Source organism: Oncorhynchus gorbuscha, linkage group LG18 (assembly GCF_021184085.1).
Source record: "Oncorhynchus gorbuscha isolate QuinsamMale2020 ecotype Even-year linkage group LG18, OgorEven_v1.0, whole genome shotgun sequence".
Classification (NCBI taxonomy): domain Eukaryota; kingdom Metazoa; phylum Chordata; class Actinopteri; order Salmoniformes; family Salmonidae; genus Oncorhynchus; species Oncorhynchus gorbuscha.
The window spans coordinates 3,356,213-3,375,049 of record NC_060190.1 but is presented as its reverse complement, the minus strand read 5'-3'; the positions used below and the strand labels follow the sequence as shown (position 1 = coordinate 3,375,049).

The window sequence follows — 18,837 nt, the reverse complement described above, 5'->3', positions numbered from 1 at the left end:
TTGGTGGATGCTGCAGTGTCCCCAAGTGGCATCGGGAGCAACTGCTTACACCTGCGTTACCACTCCACTATGTCTCCTTGTCATGGCTTTTGCACCATCAGTACAGATACCAACATGAGCAGCAGCTACGTGACCTGTTTGTCTACACCGCTGGTCACAGACACCTGGTCCTGGATGGCTTTAGTGTGTTGCAGGCTTTTGCACCAGCCCTGCTCTAAAACACACCTGATTGAACTAATCACGGGCTTGAGAATCCCACACACCTGATAGAACTAATCACGGGCTTGAGAATCCCACACACCTGATTGAACTAATCATGGGCTTGAGAATCCCATACACCTGATTGAACTAATCACGGGCTTGAGAACCCCCCCCCCCCGGTAGCTCTCTAGGACCAGGAAGGGTGACCACAACTGTGATACACCCCACCTGTACTTCACACCTCTGGCCAGAAGGGGCAGTGTAGCCAGCTCACCTGTGTAGTCCAGTGGCTGTGTGGTGGTGTCCTGGGCCAGGGGGCGGGCCACCGCTACCCTCACCCCCTTTCTGATGTCATCAGGTGGGCGGGTCTTACGCACCAGCACGCGGGTCAGAGCTGTAGGTTTCTGGGGTTCTTTAGGGGGCTGGGGCACCCGCAACTATGGACGTACACACAAACACACACACACACAAAAGGATGGAAGGTAGCCTAGCAGTTAGAGGGTTGGGACAGTCACTATAAAGTTGCTACTTCGAAACCCCGAGCCGGAAAGGTGGATAAATCTGCCCAGCTAATCTCCACCATGAACTGCTCCCCCGGCACCTCTCTGATTCAGAGGGTTAAATGAGGAAAACACATTTTGGTTGAATGCATTCAGTTGTGCAACTGACTACGTATCCCCTTACTATTATGTATGCATACACACACCTTACGTACACACACACCCACACACACAAACATACACACACACATTATGTACACACACACATACACACACAAACATTATGTACACATGCACACACACACCTTCTCCAGGTCCTCAGGTCTGATGGCCAGGGCCTGGATGTCCTCTCCTTTAAGAGTGGGGCTCTGAGGCTGCTCTTCACTCAGACACGAGGAGAAATCCTCTGACACTTTCAGACGTTTCTTCTCTGGAGACGAGAGGACAGGATGAGGACAGGAGAGAACCAACTGTTTCATTCCAAGCATATGGGTTCTGAATAATAAAACAAGCTTCCCCATTTCTGAGTGTATTTGTTTTGGCTTTGCACTCACATGGGGAAAACCAAGTTTCCTGGGATGACACACACAGCCAACTACTGAACCAACAGCATCTGACTTTACCAACACTAACCCATAGACCAGGCTACATCTGAACTACTGAACCAACAGCATCTGACTTTACCAACACTAACCCATAAACCAGGCTACATCTGAACTACTGAACCAACAGCATCTGACTTTACCAACACTAACCCATAGACCAGGCTACATCTGAACTACTGAACCAACAGCATCTGACTTTACCAACACTAACCCATAGACCAGGCTACATCTGAACTACTGAACCAACAGCATCTGACTTTACAAACACTAACCCATAGACCAGGCTACATCTGAACTACTGAACCAACAGCATCTGACTTTACCAACACTAACCCATAGACCAGGCTACATCTGAACTACTGAACCAACAGCATCTGACTTTACCAACACTAACCCATAGACCAGGCTACATCTGAACTACTGAACCAACAGCATCTGACTTTACCAACACTAACCCATAGACCAGGCTACATCTGAACTACTGAACCAACAGCATCTGACTTTACCAACACTAACCCATAGACCAGGCTACATCTGAACTACTGAACCAACAGCATCTGACTTTACCAACACTAACCCATAGACCAGGCTACATCTGAACTACTGAACCAACAGCATCTGACTTTACCAACACTAACCCATAGACCAGGCTACATCTGAACTACTGAACCAACAGCATCTGACTTTACCAACACTAACCCATAGACCAGGCTACATCTGAACCAACAGCATCTGACTTTACCAACACTAACCCATAGACCAGGCTACATCTGAACTACTGAACCAACAGCATCTGACTTTACCAACACTAACCCATAGACCAGGCTACATCTGAACTACTGAACCAACAGCATCTGACTTTACCAACACTAACCCATAGACCAGCCTACATCTGAACTACTGAACCAACAGCATCTGACTTTACAAACACTAACCCATAGACCAGGCTACATCTGAACTACTGAACCAACAGCATCTGACTTTACCAACACTAACCCATAGACCAGGCTACATCTGAACTATGAACCAACAGCATCTGACTTTACCAACAAACCCATAGACCAGCTATCTGAACTACTGTTACATCTGACCTCCTGACCTTGAACCAACAGTGGATCAGAATATTCAACACAACCCATAGACCAGGCACACAAATGTGACACACACACAAAGCATTGTTACACACACACACAGACAGGTGGACACAATATTCACACACACACACACACACACACACACACACACACACACACACACAGTTACACTGCAACTTCTGTTCATCTTCAGTGCACCACACACACACACACACACAGTTATGCACTCATCTTCAGTGAGTCAGAGTGTCCCTGGTTACCATGACCACCACACAACCCACCACTCATCTTTTGAGTCTGTCCCTGGTTACCATGACCACCACACAACCCACCGCTCATCTTTTGAGTCTGTCCCTGGTTACCATGACCACCACACAACCCACCGCTCATCTTTTGAGTCTGTCCCTGGTTACCATGACCACCACACAACCCACCGCTCATCTTTTGAGTCTGTCCCTGGTTACCATGACCACCACACAACCCACCGCTCATCTTTTGAGTCTGTCCCTGGTTACCATGACCACCACACAACCCACCGCTCATCTTTTGAGTCTGTCCCTGGTTACCATGACCACCACACAACCCACCGCTCATCTTTTGAGTCTGTCCCTGGTTACCATGACCACCACACAACCCACCGCTCATCTTTTGAGTCTGTCCCTGGTTACCATGACCACCACACAACCCACCGCTCATCTTTTGAGTCTGTCCCTGGTTACCATGACCACCACACAACCCACCGCTCATCTTTTGAGTCTGTCCCTGGTTACCATGACCACCACACAACCCACCGCTCATCTTTTGAGTCTGTCCCTGGTTACCATGACCACCACACAACTTTTGCTTCTCTACCGTTTGCTTTTCCATCTTTTTCTACCCCCCTCCCTGCCACCTGTTCTCAGTACATTCTGTGTGGTTTTCAGAGGAGGGTAGCACCTTGCGGAGAGTGAGGGAAGGTCACAGAAGGGATAAAAGGAAAAACTGCAGGAGTCTCATCCTTCATAGTGGGTGTCCTTGGCACACAATGGAAGGCTACGGGGACACTGAGGCTCCACATGCACTCGCTTTTGTGACTGTATCCTCATTATGTACACACACACACCAGCGTTCACACACATATAAACACACACAGATAAACACACACACACAACGACAGAGCCCCACGTAAACAAATACACACCTATGCCTCGAGAATGTCTCTTTTACAGAGTAAAGACAGGAAATTAGTGGTGGTCTTGTTCCTATCTCTCTTCTTTCTCCCTCTCTTTTATTTTAATTTTATTTAACACTTATTTTACCAGGTAAGTTGACTGAGAACAAATTCTCGTTCATGACTATCTACCCGGCCTGCTACATTCTTCTCACCCCTCCTCCCCACACACACGTATGGACTAACGTTAACAAACAGAGAGAGGTCAGGAGGATAACGTTAAGTGTGTGTGTGTGTGTGTTTAGTTAGCTAGCTAATAGTATAACAGCTATGTTAGCTAGCTATATTCTTACATACCTGGCGGGGTCCGAGGTCTCGCCTCCTTTTTGGGAGTTTTGCCAGTGGATTTGCCTAGACTTGCCATATCAATGCTTAGGCTAGCTAAGTTAGTTGTAGCCTAGCTAGTTAGTCAACTCGGCAGCTGAGCAAGTTGTTTTAGCTAAAGTAAATTGGTGTCACGCAGGGAGACAAGAAAGGTACAATTTTCCCTAAACTGTGACATTAATACAATTTATACAAAAGCAACTTATTCGTTGAGTAAACTTTTGATAGCTAGCATCTAGCCTTGTCATTCGTGTCTCTTTCTTCCCGCTGCCTCACGGTACCCATGGCAACGGACGCTTGGCTGCTGTTAAAGGGATGCCGCTGTTAAAGGGATGCTCACTTTCTGTCGGACAACAATTAAATCCAACAGCGCCGAATGAGAATTTCCCTCGAAGAAAATGAATCAAGACTAATTCTAGGCGGTAGGCAGCACAAAGTAACACATACTATTTGGTCACTTTGGTGATCCTCGTATATATATATATATGTTGACGATGCTCTCGTGTTTTGTTCCTCAATACATTAGGCCTTTATTTGCTGGAGTATTTCATCACAAAATGTAATGAAAAGGAAAGAAAAGAAAATGTCATTGATCTCGCCAATAGTGAATAGGCTTGTAAGGCTTATTTCAGCTCATACAAAAAGGCTAAAGGCCAGATGTGTCACCGTGTGCCAGCAGTTGGTAAACAAATACATACGGCTTCTTTGTATGTTGATATTCACATATTCCCATAGCCTCAATTTATCCAACCTCCACAGGGTGCGCAATACCACCAGAGTGCCTGTCTTGGCGGTGCACATTGCAGTAGAACTGGCCGCTTCCATTGTTCCATAATCGTCGAACACTCGGTGTCCTCCGGGAGAACATAACAATCTCTCCGCTTCTGTCAATCAGCAGTTCTGGCAACTAGCTGTTGGGAGAGACGAGCAGATGACCCATGCCGTGTGACGCGGACGAGCCAGGCGCGTGCAGGGCTATATAAACAACACCAAAAGACATCTGTTTCTGTACCACCCAGACTAGATGTGCGCAAACACACAGGTGTCACGAGGACCACATGTAGTTTCCAAACCTGACAGGTTGTAATATTACAGGATCCACCCAGGCATCCACACTGCTCTACAGGCTAGTACAGGCTACATTTCACATGCCACTTAAGTGAGACAACATTATGGAGGTAAAAGGTAACCCATCAACTTGCTCACCGACCACCACAACCAACATGCCCGTCGCCCATCAGCGGGCTGAACCTTCTCAGTTCCCCGGGACCAGAGCTCTGAGCCCCGGCTCCTCCAAGGTCCTGCTGGCATACAAAAACGTAACCCAGCACCTGAACTCCCCGGGGCTCAAAGCCAGCATGGGTTTCCTTAAAATGGTCACGTCTCAGTGGAAGCACCAGGAAAAGAAGGGGAGGGTGGTGCGGTCCCAAAGCACAGCTAGCTGGCTTCCACCTCCCTCCGATGGCCACTCTTGCAAGAGGTCGCCACTGGACCAGCTATCTGCTCTGGTTCTCCAGGGGCAGATTCGGTTAGGCGAGGACGACCCAAGGCTCGCCCAGGACTCTCCGCAGGACCCGCTGAGCTCTACCAAGCCTCAGAACTGCAGGCGCATCGTGGTTCTGGGTGCGCCCCGGGTGGGCAAGACTTCAATCTTGCGACGGTACCTCTGGGACGGCTTCGTGGAGGAGTACCAGCCCACCTCCGAGGATTTCCTCCGGAAAATGTTCCACATCCGCGGGGAGACGTATCAGATCGACGTACTGGACGCCTCCGGAGAGAGGAGCTTCCCGGCGAAACGCAGGCTCTCCATACTAACCGGTGCGTAACGGGAATGTAGGCAATAACGGGAGTCCTTATCATGGTCTCTATGTTGGAGCTGGAGGTGCCTCAACAGTTGTTGTTATCGCAGTGTTAAAGATGTAAATGCACACAAATGAATAAGTCTCTCTCTCCACGTAGATGTGGTGTGCGTAAAAGTGGACATGCTTGCTTTATAAACGATGAGAGAGAATATAAATATGTGTATATGGACGTATAGGTTATGGATAGAATAGGATATAGAATATAATAAAACATAATATAATATAATTTTTATCCCAGAAGGAACTTCAGTTCAAATTGCTAACGAGAATATGACAATGTAGGCTATAATGAAAATATAGGCTATAATATTTCGGTCTCCTCCTGTGTTTTGTAAAGGTGCATTGTGTTTTGTAAAGGTGACATATTCCTTCTGGTCTTCACCCTGGACGACCGGAGCTCGTTCGAGGAGGTGTGTGCCCTGCGCACTGAGATCCTCGCGGCCAAAACCAAGCTCCTCAAGCCCACCAGGCCGGGCCAGAGCGTACGGGTCCCCACGGTAGTCTGCGCTAACAAGGTGGACTTGTCCCCAGCGGAGAGAGTACTTTCCCGGGCAGAGGTGCTCCGAGCCCTCGGTGAGGACTGCGCCTACTTCGAGACCTCCGCCAAAGACCGCACTAATCTGGAGGAGGTATTCGAGGCTCTGGCTAAACGGGGCGGGTTGCCAACGGAAACTAGTCCGTCGCAGCACCGCAAAGTTTCGATTCGGTCGTACCAGGCGCTGAAAGAGTGCAGAGCGGCCGGGAGAGGGAGCCAGGCCACCGTTTGTAAGGCTCCGTGTGGGGCGCTGTATCCGCTCGCTCGACGGCCGAGTTTCAGCACTGATCTCCGTCAAGTCCTCGGCCCCGACGGACGGAAGCCGGGCAAGCCGCTGGAGAAGTGTCAGGTTCAGTGAAGGAGCCAAAGACAGACTGGACTGGTTTATAAGGGTGTGTGGAGCGAGGAAAAACAATCATGTTTCATTTCCACAAATGCATTCTGCTAAATGTAGATATGACTGTGAATAGTATTTGCACCAGGGACTTGAACACTACTAATAGCCCACCAAATGTGCAGAATTTGTGCAATTGTGGGTCTCAATCTAATGTAAAATATATATTTTTGAAATGAATAAAAAAATCATTTTTGATCATGTATTATATGCGTCTCCTTTAGGGGCGGAAGAGGAGAGAGTGGGAGGAAGAGGAGAGAGTGGGAGGAAGAGGAGAGAGTGGGAGGAAGAGGAGAGAGTGGGAGGAAGAGGAGAGAGTGGGAGGAAGAGGAGAGAGTGGGAGGAAGAGGAGAGAGTGGGAGGAAGAGGAGAGAGTGGGAGGAAGAGGAGAGAGTGGGAGGAAGAGGAGAGAGGGGAGGAAGAGAGAGGAGAGAGTGGGAGGAAGAGGAGAGAGTGGGAGGAAGAGGAGAGAGTGGGAGGAAGAGGAGAGAGGAGAGGGAGGAAGAGGAGAGAGTGGGAGGAAGAGGAGAGAGTGGGAGGAAGAGGAGAGAGTGGGAGGAAGAGGAGAGAGTGGGAGGAAGAGGAGAGAGTGGGAGGAAGAGGACATTGAGTCAGGGCGGAAGAGGAGAGAGTGGGAGGAAGAGGACATTGAGTCAGGGTGGAAGAGGAGAGAGTGGGAGGAAGAGGAGAGAGTGGGAGGAAGAGGAGAGAGTGGGAGGAAGAGGAGAGAGTGGGAGGAAGAGGACATTGAGTCAGGGCGGAAGAGGAGAGAGTGGGAGGAAGAGGAGAGAGTGGGAGGAAGAGGACATTGAGTCAGGGCGGAAGAGGAGAGAGTGGGAGGAAGAGGACATTGAGTCAGGGAGGAAGAGGAGAGAGTGGGAGGAAGAGAACATTGAGTCAGGGCGGAAGAGGAGAGAGTGGGAGGAAGAGGACATTGAGTCAGGGCCGAAGAGGAGAGAGTGGGAGGAAGAGGACATTGAGTCAGGGCGGAAGAGGAGAGAGTGGGAGGAAGAGGACATTGAGTCAGGGCGGAAGAGGAGAGAGTGGGAGGAAGAGGACATTGAGTCAGGGCGGAAGAGGAGAGAGTGGGAGGAAGAGGACATTGAGTCAGGGACTTGACTTCATTGACTTTATAGCGTAACACATTTCATGAGTCCTACAGACAGAAATAGAGAGCGAGAGAGAATAGTGGAGAAAGGGAGTGAGTGTGTGTGTGTGTGTGTGTGTGTGTGTGTGTGTGTGTGTGTGTGTGTGTGTGTGTGTGTGTGTGTGTGTGTGTGTGTGTGTGTGTGTGTGTGTGTGTGTGTGTGTGTGTGTGTGTGTGTGTGTGTGTGTGTGTGTGTGTGTGTGTGTGTGTGTGTGTGTGTGTGCGTCAGACAGAAAGGCAGAGCAGTATTGACTGCAGCAGAGTCGTGATCAACCAGAGGGTTGTACTGTACTACCTAGCCTACACAACTCACTGTCTGCAGTAGACTGTTTCTGGTTGCTATATCCTCTATACATTCCGTCTATGAATCAGATTTTTTCACACACATACATCTGTAACTCCATACTATAGAGCCCTGTTCTATATATTCACTATGATGATTATGATGATGATGTAATGATGATGGTGGTGATGATGATGAAGGTGACGATTACGTTGTTGTTTATGATGATGATGGTGGTGATGATGATGACGGTAATGATGATGATGGTGATGATGATGATGAAGGTGACGATTACGTTGCTGTTTATGATGATGAATAGGCGTAATGACACTGACAAAAGAGTCATAGGATATTTTTTCAACCGCAATCAGTGCACCATTGTTCCATGAATTAGGGTGCGTGTGTGTGTCCTTTGTGAGAGTGTGTGTCTACTTGCAGGGCCGGTGAAAGCCTTTCAACACAACAGAGGCTGCTGGGAGTTTCTGAGTTTCCATAAAACAACAGCTACTTGTTTTTCTGCTGTTAGATTTCCACTCCTATAATCTCATTGCCTGGATATTTCCCTTTACCTGTGTGTGTGTGTGTCCAAACTAGGTGTTATTATGGCTATTGTGTTGTGTAAATGGGATTCTTTATCCCCTAGTAAAAACATCATAACCTCTTTTCTCATAAACTGTATGAATGAGTCTTCTGGCTGTTCCACATGCTTAAAGGGGCAACCTGTGATTTGAAAACGGATGGGTCTGGAGCAGTGTAACCACTTTACAAAGCTATGGATGCCAGGATCTACCATACATGAGATAGTTATAACCATAGAATTAGGAATTATAATTAATGAGGAACTAGAACCCGGGAAGGCAAAGTTTTCCCATTTTTAACCATTTCATGTGTCTGACGGTAAACTCCGCCTACCCGGAAGGCCCAGAGAGCAAATCAAGTGCACCCATAGGTCTACCGCTGGCCAATCAGATATCTCATATCACGTGTTTGAACAGCTTTCTCGAGACCTTAGACTGTAAAAAAATAAATAACCATTGAATAAACAGCAAAGCGGGTACCGTGAAATAGCAAAACTTTTAAAACTATCACTAGAGAGAGAACCAAGGAATACAGCAAATAGTTGCTGTTTTTATGAGTAAATTAATGTTTAAGTTGTTATTCAGCACTGTCTCTGTTCCACACTTTTCTAAGAGATAAAATATGCCTTCTCCTGTCCGTTCACTCAACCAGCACTGCAGCTGCAATGAATAACAATAGCAAAGTACTCTGATAATCTCGCGTTATTAGTGGCCTGAGTCTTTTTTAATATGGAGGAATATTTCACTTTCTCCGGTCATAGGAGTAACAACACGAATTGGCGCATGAAATAATGCAGTGTGACTTGAATTATGACATCAACTGGAAGAATATCTCCCCTTTTCTCAGTGGAGGGAGGGAGAGCGGGAGGGACCGACGCTGCTCTCACTCCCCCAACGCTTTGAACACACCGACTGTGTCGTTGCATTTTGGCACACCAGAAGTACATTCATTTCCTATGGAACGCTGCGTTTGCCGTGCAGCATTGCGTTGCAGAGGCTTTGGTAATACGTTCTGTGTGGTGCATACGTTGGATTTATCGAACATATGCGTCAAACTGTATGCGTTAAACAGGTTTGACAGAAATGGTAGCAGAAGGTGAATGTTGCACACATATCTAGAGGATGCTGCATACTATTTTCGGCCTTAATACAGTTGGTGTGTTTGAAGCGTTTACGTCTCATGTCCGCCAAATGCGTCGAACACTTTGTGTTCCAGCGGAAGTCATTCATTGTCAATGGAGCAGTCCGCAACACTAAGGGGTGCTGCAGTAGGCTGCGGTGGGTTCTATGTACCACATGCGTTCAGTATTTTAAGCTTGTGTGTTACGTTACCGTGTAGTGGTACAAACAGAAGAAGACGGAATGTATAGAGGATTTAGCAACCAGAAACAGTCTACTGCAGACAGTGAGTTGTGTAGGCTAGGTAGTACAGTACAACCCTCTGGTTGATCACGATTCTGCTGCAGTCAATACTGCTCTGCCTTTCTGTCTGACACACACACACACACACACACACACACACACACACACACACACACACACACACACACACACACACACACACACACACACACACACACACACACACACACACACACACACACACACACACACACACACACACACACACACACACACACACACACACACACACACACACACACACACACACACACACACACACACACACACACACACACACACACAGCAACTAGAAAAGCAAAGCACCTGTGCATCAAGTTTGGAAAATGCGGGCTAGGCATCTGGCAAAACAAAACCTCTATGCATCTGGAGGACATTGGGCATGTTCACGCGTCGGTCACACAGACAACCTCTTTATGTTTGGGTACGCCAGAAGTACATCCATTTCCAATGGAGCGCTGCATTTGCCTTGCAGCATTGCCGAGGCAGTTGCTGTGTGTTCTGTGTGGTGCAAAAGTAGTTTTTGTGTCGAAGTAACAAATGTTTATTACTAGAACGGGAGGCAGGCAGAGGTCAGTAATCCAGGTCAGAGTCCAAAAGGTACATAACGGCAGGCAGGCTCAGGGTCAGCGCAGGCAGAGGTCAGTAATCCAGGTCAGAGTCCAAAACGTACAGAACGGCAGGCAGGCTCAGGGTCAGCGTAGAATGGTCAAAACCAGGAAAACTAGAAAACAGAAACTACAAACAGACAGGAGCAAGGAGAAAACCGCTGGTAGGCTTGACGAACAAAACAAATGGGCAGCAGACAAGCAGAGAACACAGGTATAAATACACAGGGGATAAAGGGGAAGATGGGCAACACCCGGAGGGGGGTGGAGACAACCACAAAGACAAGTGAAACAGATCAGGGTGTGACTTGAGTAAGTTTACCAACAAGAAGGACTGCTGCTCCACCTTCCTGTTCAAGTGAGCACAGCATAACAACAGTTAGTCCAAAACTATGTCTTGTATACTGCTGCATAAATGATGTAATATGCCAGGGAGATATGTATACTGTAGCTAAGAAAGTAATACTAAGTGTATGTTGTGTAGTAAGCTGTTAGTAGCCCATGTGTCTCACCCTAATAATTTGGTCCCTTTCCCCCTCAGAACTTAGCCTACTGTTCTGACTTGGTGGTGCACATGTAGCCTATAGCCTGTTTTAGAGAAATGTCATAATTGAAAATTGTAAAAGCTTTCATTGTCTGCTTTTATGCCCCCGGTATTTATCCTACGGTTCTGACTCGGTTCTGTCTGGAACCATGAGGAGGGGATACTATATAATGTTGTTGGGTCTGTTACCATGAGGAGGGGATACTATATAATGTTGTTGGGTCTGTAACCATGAGGAGGGATACTATATAATGTTGTTGGGTCTGTAACCATGAGGAGGGGATAATATATAATGTTGTTGGGTCTGGAACCATGAGGAAGGGATACTATATAATGTTGTTGGGTCTGTAACCATGAGGAGGCGATACTATATAATGTTGTTGGGTCTGTAACCATGAGGAGGGATACTATATAATGTTGTTGGAACCATGAGGAGGGGATACTATATAATGTTGTTGGGTCTGTAACCATGAGGAGGGGATATATAATGTTGTTGGGTCTGGAATAATATATAATGTTGTTGGGTCTGGAACCATGAGGAAGGGATACTATATAATGTTGTTGGGTCTGTAACCAGGAGGAGGCGATACTATATAATGTTGTTGGGTCTGTAACCATGAGGAGGGATACTATATAATGTTGTTGGAACCATGAGGAGGGGATACTATATAATGTTGTTGGGTCTGTAACCATGAGGAGGGATACTATATCATGTTGTTGGGACTGGAACCATGAGGAAGGGATACTATATAATGTTGTTGGGTCTGTAACCATGAGGAAGGGATACTATATAATGTTGTTGGGTCTGTAACCATGAGGAGGGATACTATATAATGTTGTTGGGACTGGAACCATGAGGAAGGGATACTATATAATGTTGTTGGGTCTGGAACCATGAGGAGGGGCTACTATATAATGTTGTTGTGTCTGTAACCATGAGGAGGGATACTATATAATGTTGTTGGGTCTGTAACCATGAGGAGGGGATAATATATAATGTTGTTGGGTCTGGAACCATGAGGAAGGGATACTATATAATGTTGTTGGGTCTGTAACCATGAGGAGGCGATACTATATAATGTTGTTGGGTCTGTAACCATGAGGAGGGATACTATATAATGTTGTTGGGTCTGTAACCATGAGGAGGCGATACTATATAATGTTGTTGGGTCTGGAACCATGTTTGCCAGTGACAGTCTCTTCCCATTGAAATATACAGTATTTTTTTCAGCAGAAAGTTCACTAATTGAACCATGTAATTCCTGGTGATTTCCCGAGAGGTTGTTCTTGTTTACACAATGTCTTGTCTGTACGTCGGTGTATTGTCTATATAAGTGGTTTGTATTTTCCCTCCTTTTCCAACCACACAGGTCTAATACAATCCAAAAATGGTAGGCTAACCGCCTCTCTCTCTGTCTTTATGGTGACTTAAAGAAGACTAAAGTTAAGGCCACAAAATCTTGCTGAATTTATCTGAACTAACATCTGTCTGAATTTCTGTCGGTGTCCATTTTGAAAGTGCTGAACAAATAGGCCGACCTCGTCGCAGCTCGTTGGCTTGCACTTGCTTATACTTAGAGCTAAGTGACAATGATATAAAAACAAACATTTATACATTCACTGAACATAAACGTAACAGCCTAATTCTCACGCCCTGACCTTAGTATTCTTTGTTTTCTTTCTTTATGCTGGTTAGGTCAGGGTGTGACATGGGTGATATGTGTGTTTTTGTCTTATTCTAGGGTGTTTGTACTTTCTAGGGGTTTTTGTAGATTTATGGGGTTGTTTTATTCTAGGTGTTTATGTTGGTCTATGGTTGCCTAGATTGGTTCTCAATTAGAGGCAGGTGTTTATCGTTTCTGATTGGGAACCATATTTAGGCAGCCATCTTCTTTGGGTATTTCGAGGGTTGTTGTCGATTGTCTGGAGTTGCCTGTGTCTGCACTCGTTATCATAGCGGCACTTTTGTTTAAGTGTTCTTTGTGTTCTTCCTGAAATAAAGAAGAATGTATTCTAACCACGCTGCACTTTGGTCCCCTTCATACGACGATCGTGACACTAATGTTTGTGTACGGTTCAATAGTTACAACTCATGTTGGCGTCCGCTGTTGGAACAGCTTTATGTAGTCCATTGGGACAGTCTGTTGGGACAGCTTTATGTAGTCTGTTGGGACAGCTTTATGTAGTCTGTTGGGACAGCTTTATGTAGTCTGTTGGGACAGTCTGTTGGGACAGCTTTATGTAGTCTGATGGAACAGCTTTATGTAGTCTGTTGGGACAGCTTTATGTAGTCTTTTGGGACAGCTTTATGTAGTCTGTTGGGACAGCTTTATGTAATCTGTTGGGACAGCTTTATGTAGTCTGTTGGAAAAGCTTTATGTAGTCTGTTGGGACAGCTTTTTGTAGTATGTTGGGACAGTCTGTTGGGACAGCTTTTTGTAGTATGTTGGGACAGTCTGTTGGGACAGCTTTATGTAGTCTGTTGGAACAGCTTTATGTAGTCTTTTGGGACAGCTTTATGTAGTCTGATGGGACAGATTTATGTAGTCTGTTGGGACAGCTTTATGTAGTCTGATGGGACAGCTTTATGTAGTCTGTTGGGACAGCTTTTTGTAGTCTGTTGGGACAGCTTTATGTAGTCTGATGGGACAGTCTGTTGGGACAGCTTTATGTAGTCTGTTGGGACAGCTTCATGTAGTCTGATGGGACAGTTTGTTGGGACAGTTTTATGTAGTCTGTTGGGACAGCTTTATGTAGTCTGATGGGCCAGTCTATTGGGACAGCTTCATGTAGTCTGCTGGGACAGATTTATGTAATCTGTTGGGACAGCTCTATGTAGTCTGATGGGACAGCTTTATGTAGTCTGTTGGGACAGCTTTATGTAGTCTGTTGGGACATATTTATGTAGTCTGTTGGGACAGCTTCATGTAGTCTGTTGGGACAGCTTTATGTAGTCTGTTGGGACAGCTTCATGTAGTCTGTTAGGACAGCTTTATGTAGTCTGTTGGGACAGCTTTATGTAGTCTGATGGGACAGTTTGTTGGGACAGTTTTATGTAGTCTGTTGGGACAGCTTTATGTAGTCTGATGGGCCAGTCTATTGGGACAGCTTCATGTAGTCTGCTGGGACAGATTTATGTAATCTGTTGGGACAGCTTTATGTAGTCTGATGGGACAGCTTTATGTAGTCTGTTGGGACAGCTTTATGTAGTCTGTTGGGACATCTTTATGTAGTCTGTTGGGACAGCTTTATGTAGTCTGATGGGACAACTTTATGTAGTCTGTTGGGACAGCTTCATGTAGTCTGTTGGGACAGCTTTATGTAGTCTGATGGGACAGCTTTTTGTAGTCTGTTGGGACAGCTTTATGTAGTCTGATGGGACAGTCTGTTGGGACAGCTTTATGTAGTCTGTTGGGACAGCTTTATGTAGTCTGATGGGCCAGTCTATTGGGACAGCTTCATGTAGTCTGCTGGGACAGATTTATGTAATCTGTTGGGACAGCTTTATGTAGTCTGATGGGACAGCTTTATGTAGTCTGTTGGGACAGCTTTATGTAGTCTGTTGGGACATCTTTATGTAGTCTGTTGGGACAGCTTTATGTAGTCTGATGGGACAACTTTATGTAGTCTGTTGGGACAGCTTCATGTAGTCTGTTGGGACAGCTTTATGTAGTCTGTTGGGACAGCTATTTGTAGTCTGTTGGGACAGCTTTATGTAGTCTGATGGGACAGTCTGTTGGGACAGCTTTATGTAGTCTGTTGGGACAGCTTTATGTAGTCTGATGGGACAGTCTGTTGGGACAGCTTTATGTAGTCTGTTGGGACAGCTTCATGTAGTCTGTTGGGACAGCTTCATGTAATCTGATGGGACAGCTTTATGTAGTCTGTTGGGACAGCTTTTTGTAGTCTGTTGGGACAGCTTTATGTAGTCTGATGGGACAGTCTGTTGGGACAGCTTTATGTAGTCTGATGGGACAGTTTGTTGGGACAGTTTTATGTAGTCTGTTGGGACAGCTTTATGTAGTCTGATGGGACAGTCTGTTGGGACAGCTTTATGTAGTCTGATGGAACAGCTTTATGTAGTCTGTTGGGACAGCTTTATGTAATCTGTTGGGACAGCTTTATGTAGTCTGTTGAGACAGCTTTATGTAGTCTGTTGGGACAGCTTTATGTAGTCTGTTGGGACAGTCTGTTGGGACAGCTTTATGTAATCTGATGGAATAGCTTTATGTAGTCTTGGAACAGCTTTATGTAGTCTGTTGGGACAGCTTTATGTAGTCTGTTGGGACAGCGTTATGTAGTCTGTTGGGACAGCTTTATGTAGTCTGTTGGGACAGTCTGTTGGGACAGCTTTATGTAGTCTGTTGGGACAGCTTCATGTAGTCTGTTGGGACAGCTTTATGTAGTCTGATGGGACAGCTTTATGTAGTCTGATGGGACAGCTTTATGTAGTCTGTTGGGACAGCTTTTTGTAGTCTGTTGGGACAGCTTTATGTAGTCTGATGGGACAGCTTTATGTAGTCTGTTGGGACAGCTTTTTGTAGTCTGTTGGGACAGCTTCATGTAGTCTGTTGGGACAGTCTGTTGGGACAGCTTTATGTAGTCTGATGGGACAGTCTGTTGGGACAGCTTTATGTAGTCTGTTGGGACAGCTTTTTGTAGTCTGTTGGGACAGCTTTATGTAGTCTGTTGGGACAGCTTTTTGTAGTCTGTTGGGACAGCTTCATGTAGTCTGTTGGGACAGTCTGTTGGGACAGCTTTATGTAGTCTGATGGGACAGTCTGTTGGGACAGCTTTATGTAGTCTGTTGGGACAGCTTTTTGTAGTCTGTTGGGACAGCTTTATGTAGTCTGATGGGACAGTCTGTTGGGACAGCTTTATGTAGTCTGATGGGACAGTCTGTTGGGACAGCTTTATGTAGTCTGATGGGACAGCTTTATGTAGTCTGTTGGGACAGCTTTTTGTAGTCTGTTGGGGCAGCTTTATGTAGTCTGATGGGACAGTCTGTTGGGACAGCTTTATGTAGTCTGTTGGGACAGCTTCATGTAGTCTGATGGGACAGTTTGTTGGGACAGTTTTATGTAGTCTGTTGGGACAGCTTTATGTAGTCTGATGGGCCAGTCTATTGGGACAGCTTCATGTAGTCTGCTGGGACAGATTTATGTAATCTGTTGGGACAGCTTTATGTAGTCTGATGGGACAGCTTTATGTAGTCTGTTGGGACAGCTTTATGTAGTCTGTTGGGACATATTTATGTAGTCTGTTGGGACAGCTTCATGTAGTCTGTTGGGACAGCTTTATGTAGTCTGTTGGGACAGCTTCATGTAGTCTGTTAGGACAGCTTTATGTAGTCTGTTGGGACAGCTTTATGTAGTCTGATGGGACAGTTTGTTGGGACAGTTTTATGTAGTCTGTTGGGACAGCTTTATGTAGTCTGATGGGCCAGTCTATTGGGACAGCTTCATGTAGTCTGCTGGGACAGATTTATGTAATCTGTTGGGACAGCTTTATGTAGTCTGATGGGACAGCTTTATGTAGTCTGTTGGGACAGCTTTATGTAGTCTGTTGGGACATCTTTATGTAGTCTGTTGGGACAGCTTTATGTAGTCTGATGGGACAACTTTATGTAGTCTGTTGGGACAGCTTCATGTAGTCTGTTGGGACAGCTTTATGTAGTCTGATGGGACAGCTTTATGTAGTCTGTTGGGACAGCTTTTTGTAGTCTGTTGGGACAGCTTTATGTAGTCTGATGGGACAGTCTGTTGGGACAGCTTTATGTAGTCTGTTGGGACAGCTTTATGTAGTCTGATGGGACAGTCTGTTGGGACAGCTTTATGTAGTCTGTTGGGACAGCTTCATGTAGTCTGTTGGGACAGCTTCATGTAATCTGATGGGACAGCTTTATGTAGTCTGTTGGGACAGCTTTTTGTAGTCTGTTGGGACAGCTTTATGTAGTCTGATGGGACAGTCTGTTGGGACAGCTTTATGTAGTCTGATGGGACAGTTTGTTGGGACAGTTTTATGTAGTCTGTTGGGACAGCTTTATGTAGTCTGATGGGACAGTCTGTTGGGACAGCTTTATGTAGTCTGATGGAACAGCTTTATGTAGTCTGTTGGGACAGCTTTATGTAATCTGTTGGGACAGCTTTATGTAGTCTGTTGGGACAGCGTTATGTAGTCTGTTGGGACAGCTTTATGTAGTCTGTTGGGACAGTCTGTTGGGACAGCTTTATGTAGTCTGTTGGGACAGCTTCATGTAGTCTGTTGGGACAGCTTTATGTAGTCTGATGGGACAGCTTTATGTAGTCTGATGGGACAGCTTTATGTAGTCTGTTGGGACAGCTTTTTGTAGTCTGTTGGGACAGCTTTATGTAGTCTGATGGGACAGCTTTATGTAGTCTGTTGGGACAGCTTTTTGTAGTCTGTTGGGACAGCTTCATGTAGTCTGTTGGGACAGTCTGTTGGGACAGCTTTATGTAGTCTGATGGGACAGTCTGTTGGGACAGCTTTATGTAGTCTGTTGGGACAGCTTTTTGTAGTCTGTTGGGACAGCTTTATGTAGTCTGATGGGACAGTCTGTTGGGACAGCTTTATGTAGTCTGATGGGACAGTCTGTTGGGACATCTTTTTGTAGTCTGATGGTACAGTCTTTGGTAAAGCTTCATGTAGTCTGTTGGGACAGCTTTATGTAGTCTGTTGAGACAGCTTTTTGTAGTCTGTTGGGACAGCTTTATGTAGTCTGTTGGGACAGCTTTATGTAGTCTGTTGGGACAGCTTTATGTAGTCTGTTGGGACAGCTTTATATAGTCTGTTGGGACAGCTTTATGTAGTCTGTTGGGACAGTCTGTTGGAACAGCTTTATGTAGTCTGTTGGGACAGTCTGTTGGGACAGCTTTATGTAGTCTGTTGGGACAACTTTATGTAGTCTGTTGGGACAGCTTCATGTAGTCTGCTGGGACAGCTTTATGTAGTCTGTTGGGACAGCTTTATGTAGTCTGTTGGGACAGCTTTATGTAGTCTGTTGGGACAGCTTTATGTAGTCTGTTGGCACAGCTTTATGTAGTCTGTTGTGACAGTCTGTTGGGACAGCTTTATGTAGTCTGTTGGGACAGCTTCATGTAGTCTGATGGGACAGCTTTATGTAGTCTGATGGGACAGCTTTATGTAGTCTGTTGGGACAGCTTTTTGTAGTCTGTTGGGACAGCTTTATGTAGTCTGATGGGACAGTCTGTTGGGACAGCTTTATGTAGTCTGATGGGACAGTTTGTTGGGACAGCTTTATGTAGTCTGATGGGACAGTCTGTTGGGACAGCTTTATGTAGTCTGATGGGACAGTCTATTGGGACAGTTTCATGTAGTCTGCTGGCACAGCTTTATGTAGTCTGTTGGGATAGTCTGTTGAGACAGCTTTATGTCGTCTGTTGGGACAGTCTGTTGAGACAGCTTTATGTAGTCTGTTGGGACAGTCTGTTGGAACAGCTTTATGTAGTCTGTTGGAATAGCTTTATGTAGTCTGATGGGACAGCTTTA

The 18,837-nt window shown here is 45.9% G+C and overlaps 2 protein-coding genes across 2 annotated transcripts in view; one reads left to right on the top strand and one right to left on the bottom strand.

Moving 5' to 3' along the window:
- The window catches only part of LOC124003153 (mycbp associated protein), a 46,684-nt gene extending 42,363 nt beyond the window's left edge, over positions 1-4,321 (bottom strand). Inside the window, exons 1-3 of the mRNA XM_046311217.1 lie at positions 3,908-4,321; positions 1,007-1,131; positions 476-638 (exon numbers count right to left, since the gene is read on the bottom strand). Of these exons, the coding sequence (XP_046167173.1) occupies positions 476-638; positions 1,007-1,131; positions 3,908-3,974 (355 nt within the window). The 5' untranslated portion in view covers positions 3,975-4,321. The remainder of the gene's footprint in view (positions 1-475; positions 639-1,006; positions 1,132-3,907) is intronic.
- A 600-nt stretch (positions 4,322-4,921) lies between these two features.
- LOC124002758 (GTP-binding protein Rhes-like) lies at positions 4,922-6,923 on the top strand. The gene is made up of 2 exons (XM_046310481.1): positions 4,922-5,752; positions 6,154-6,923. Exons 1-2 carry the CDS (start codon positions 5,107-5,109, stop codon positions 6,687-6,689), a joined length of 1,182 nt encoding a protein of 393 aa, XP_046166437.1. The 5' UTR covers positions 4,922-5,106; the 3' UTR covers positions 6,690-6,923.
- The last annotated feature ends 11,914 nt before the right edge of the window (positions 6,924-18,837 follow it).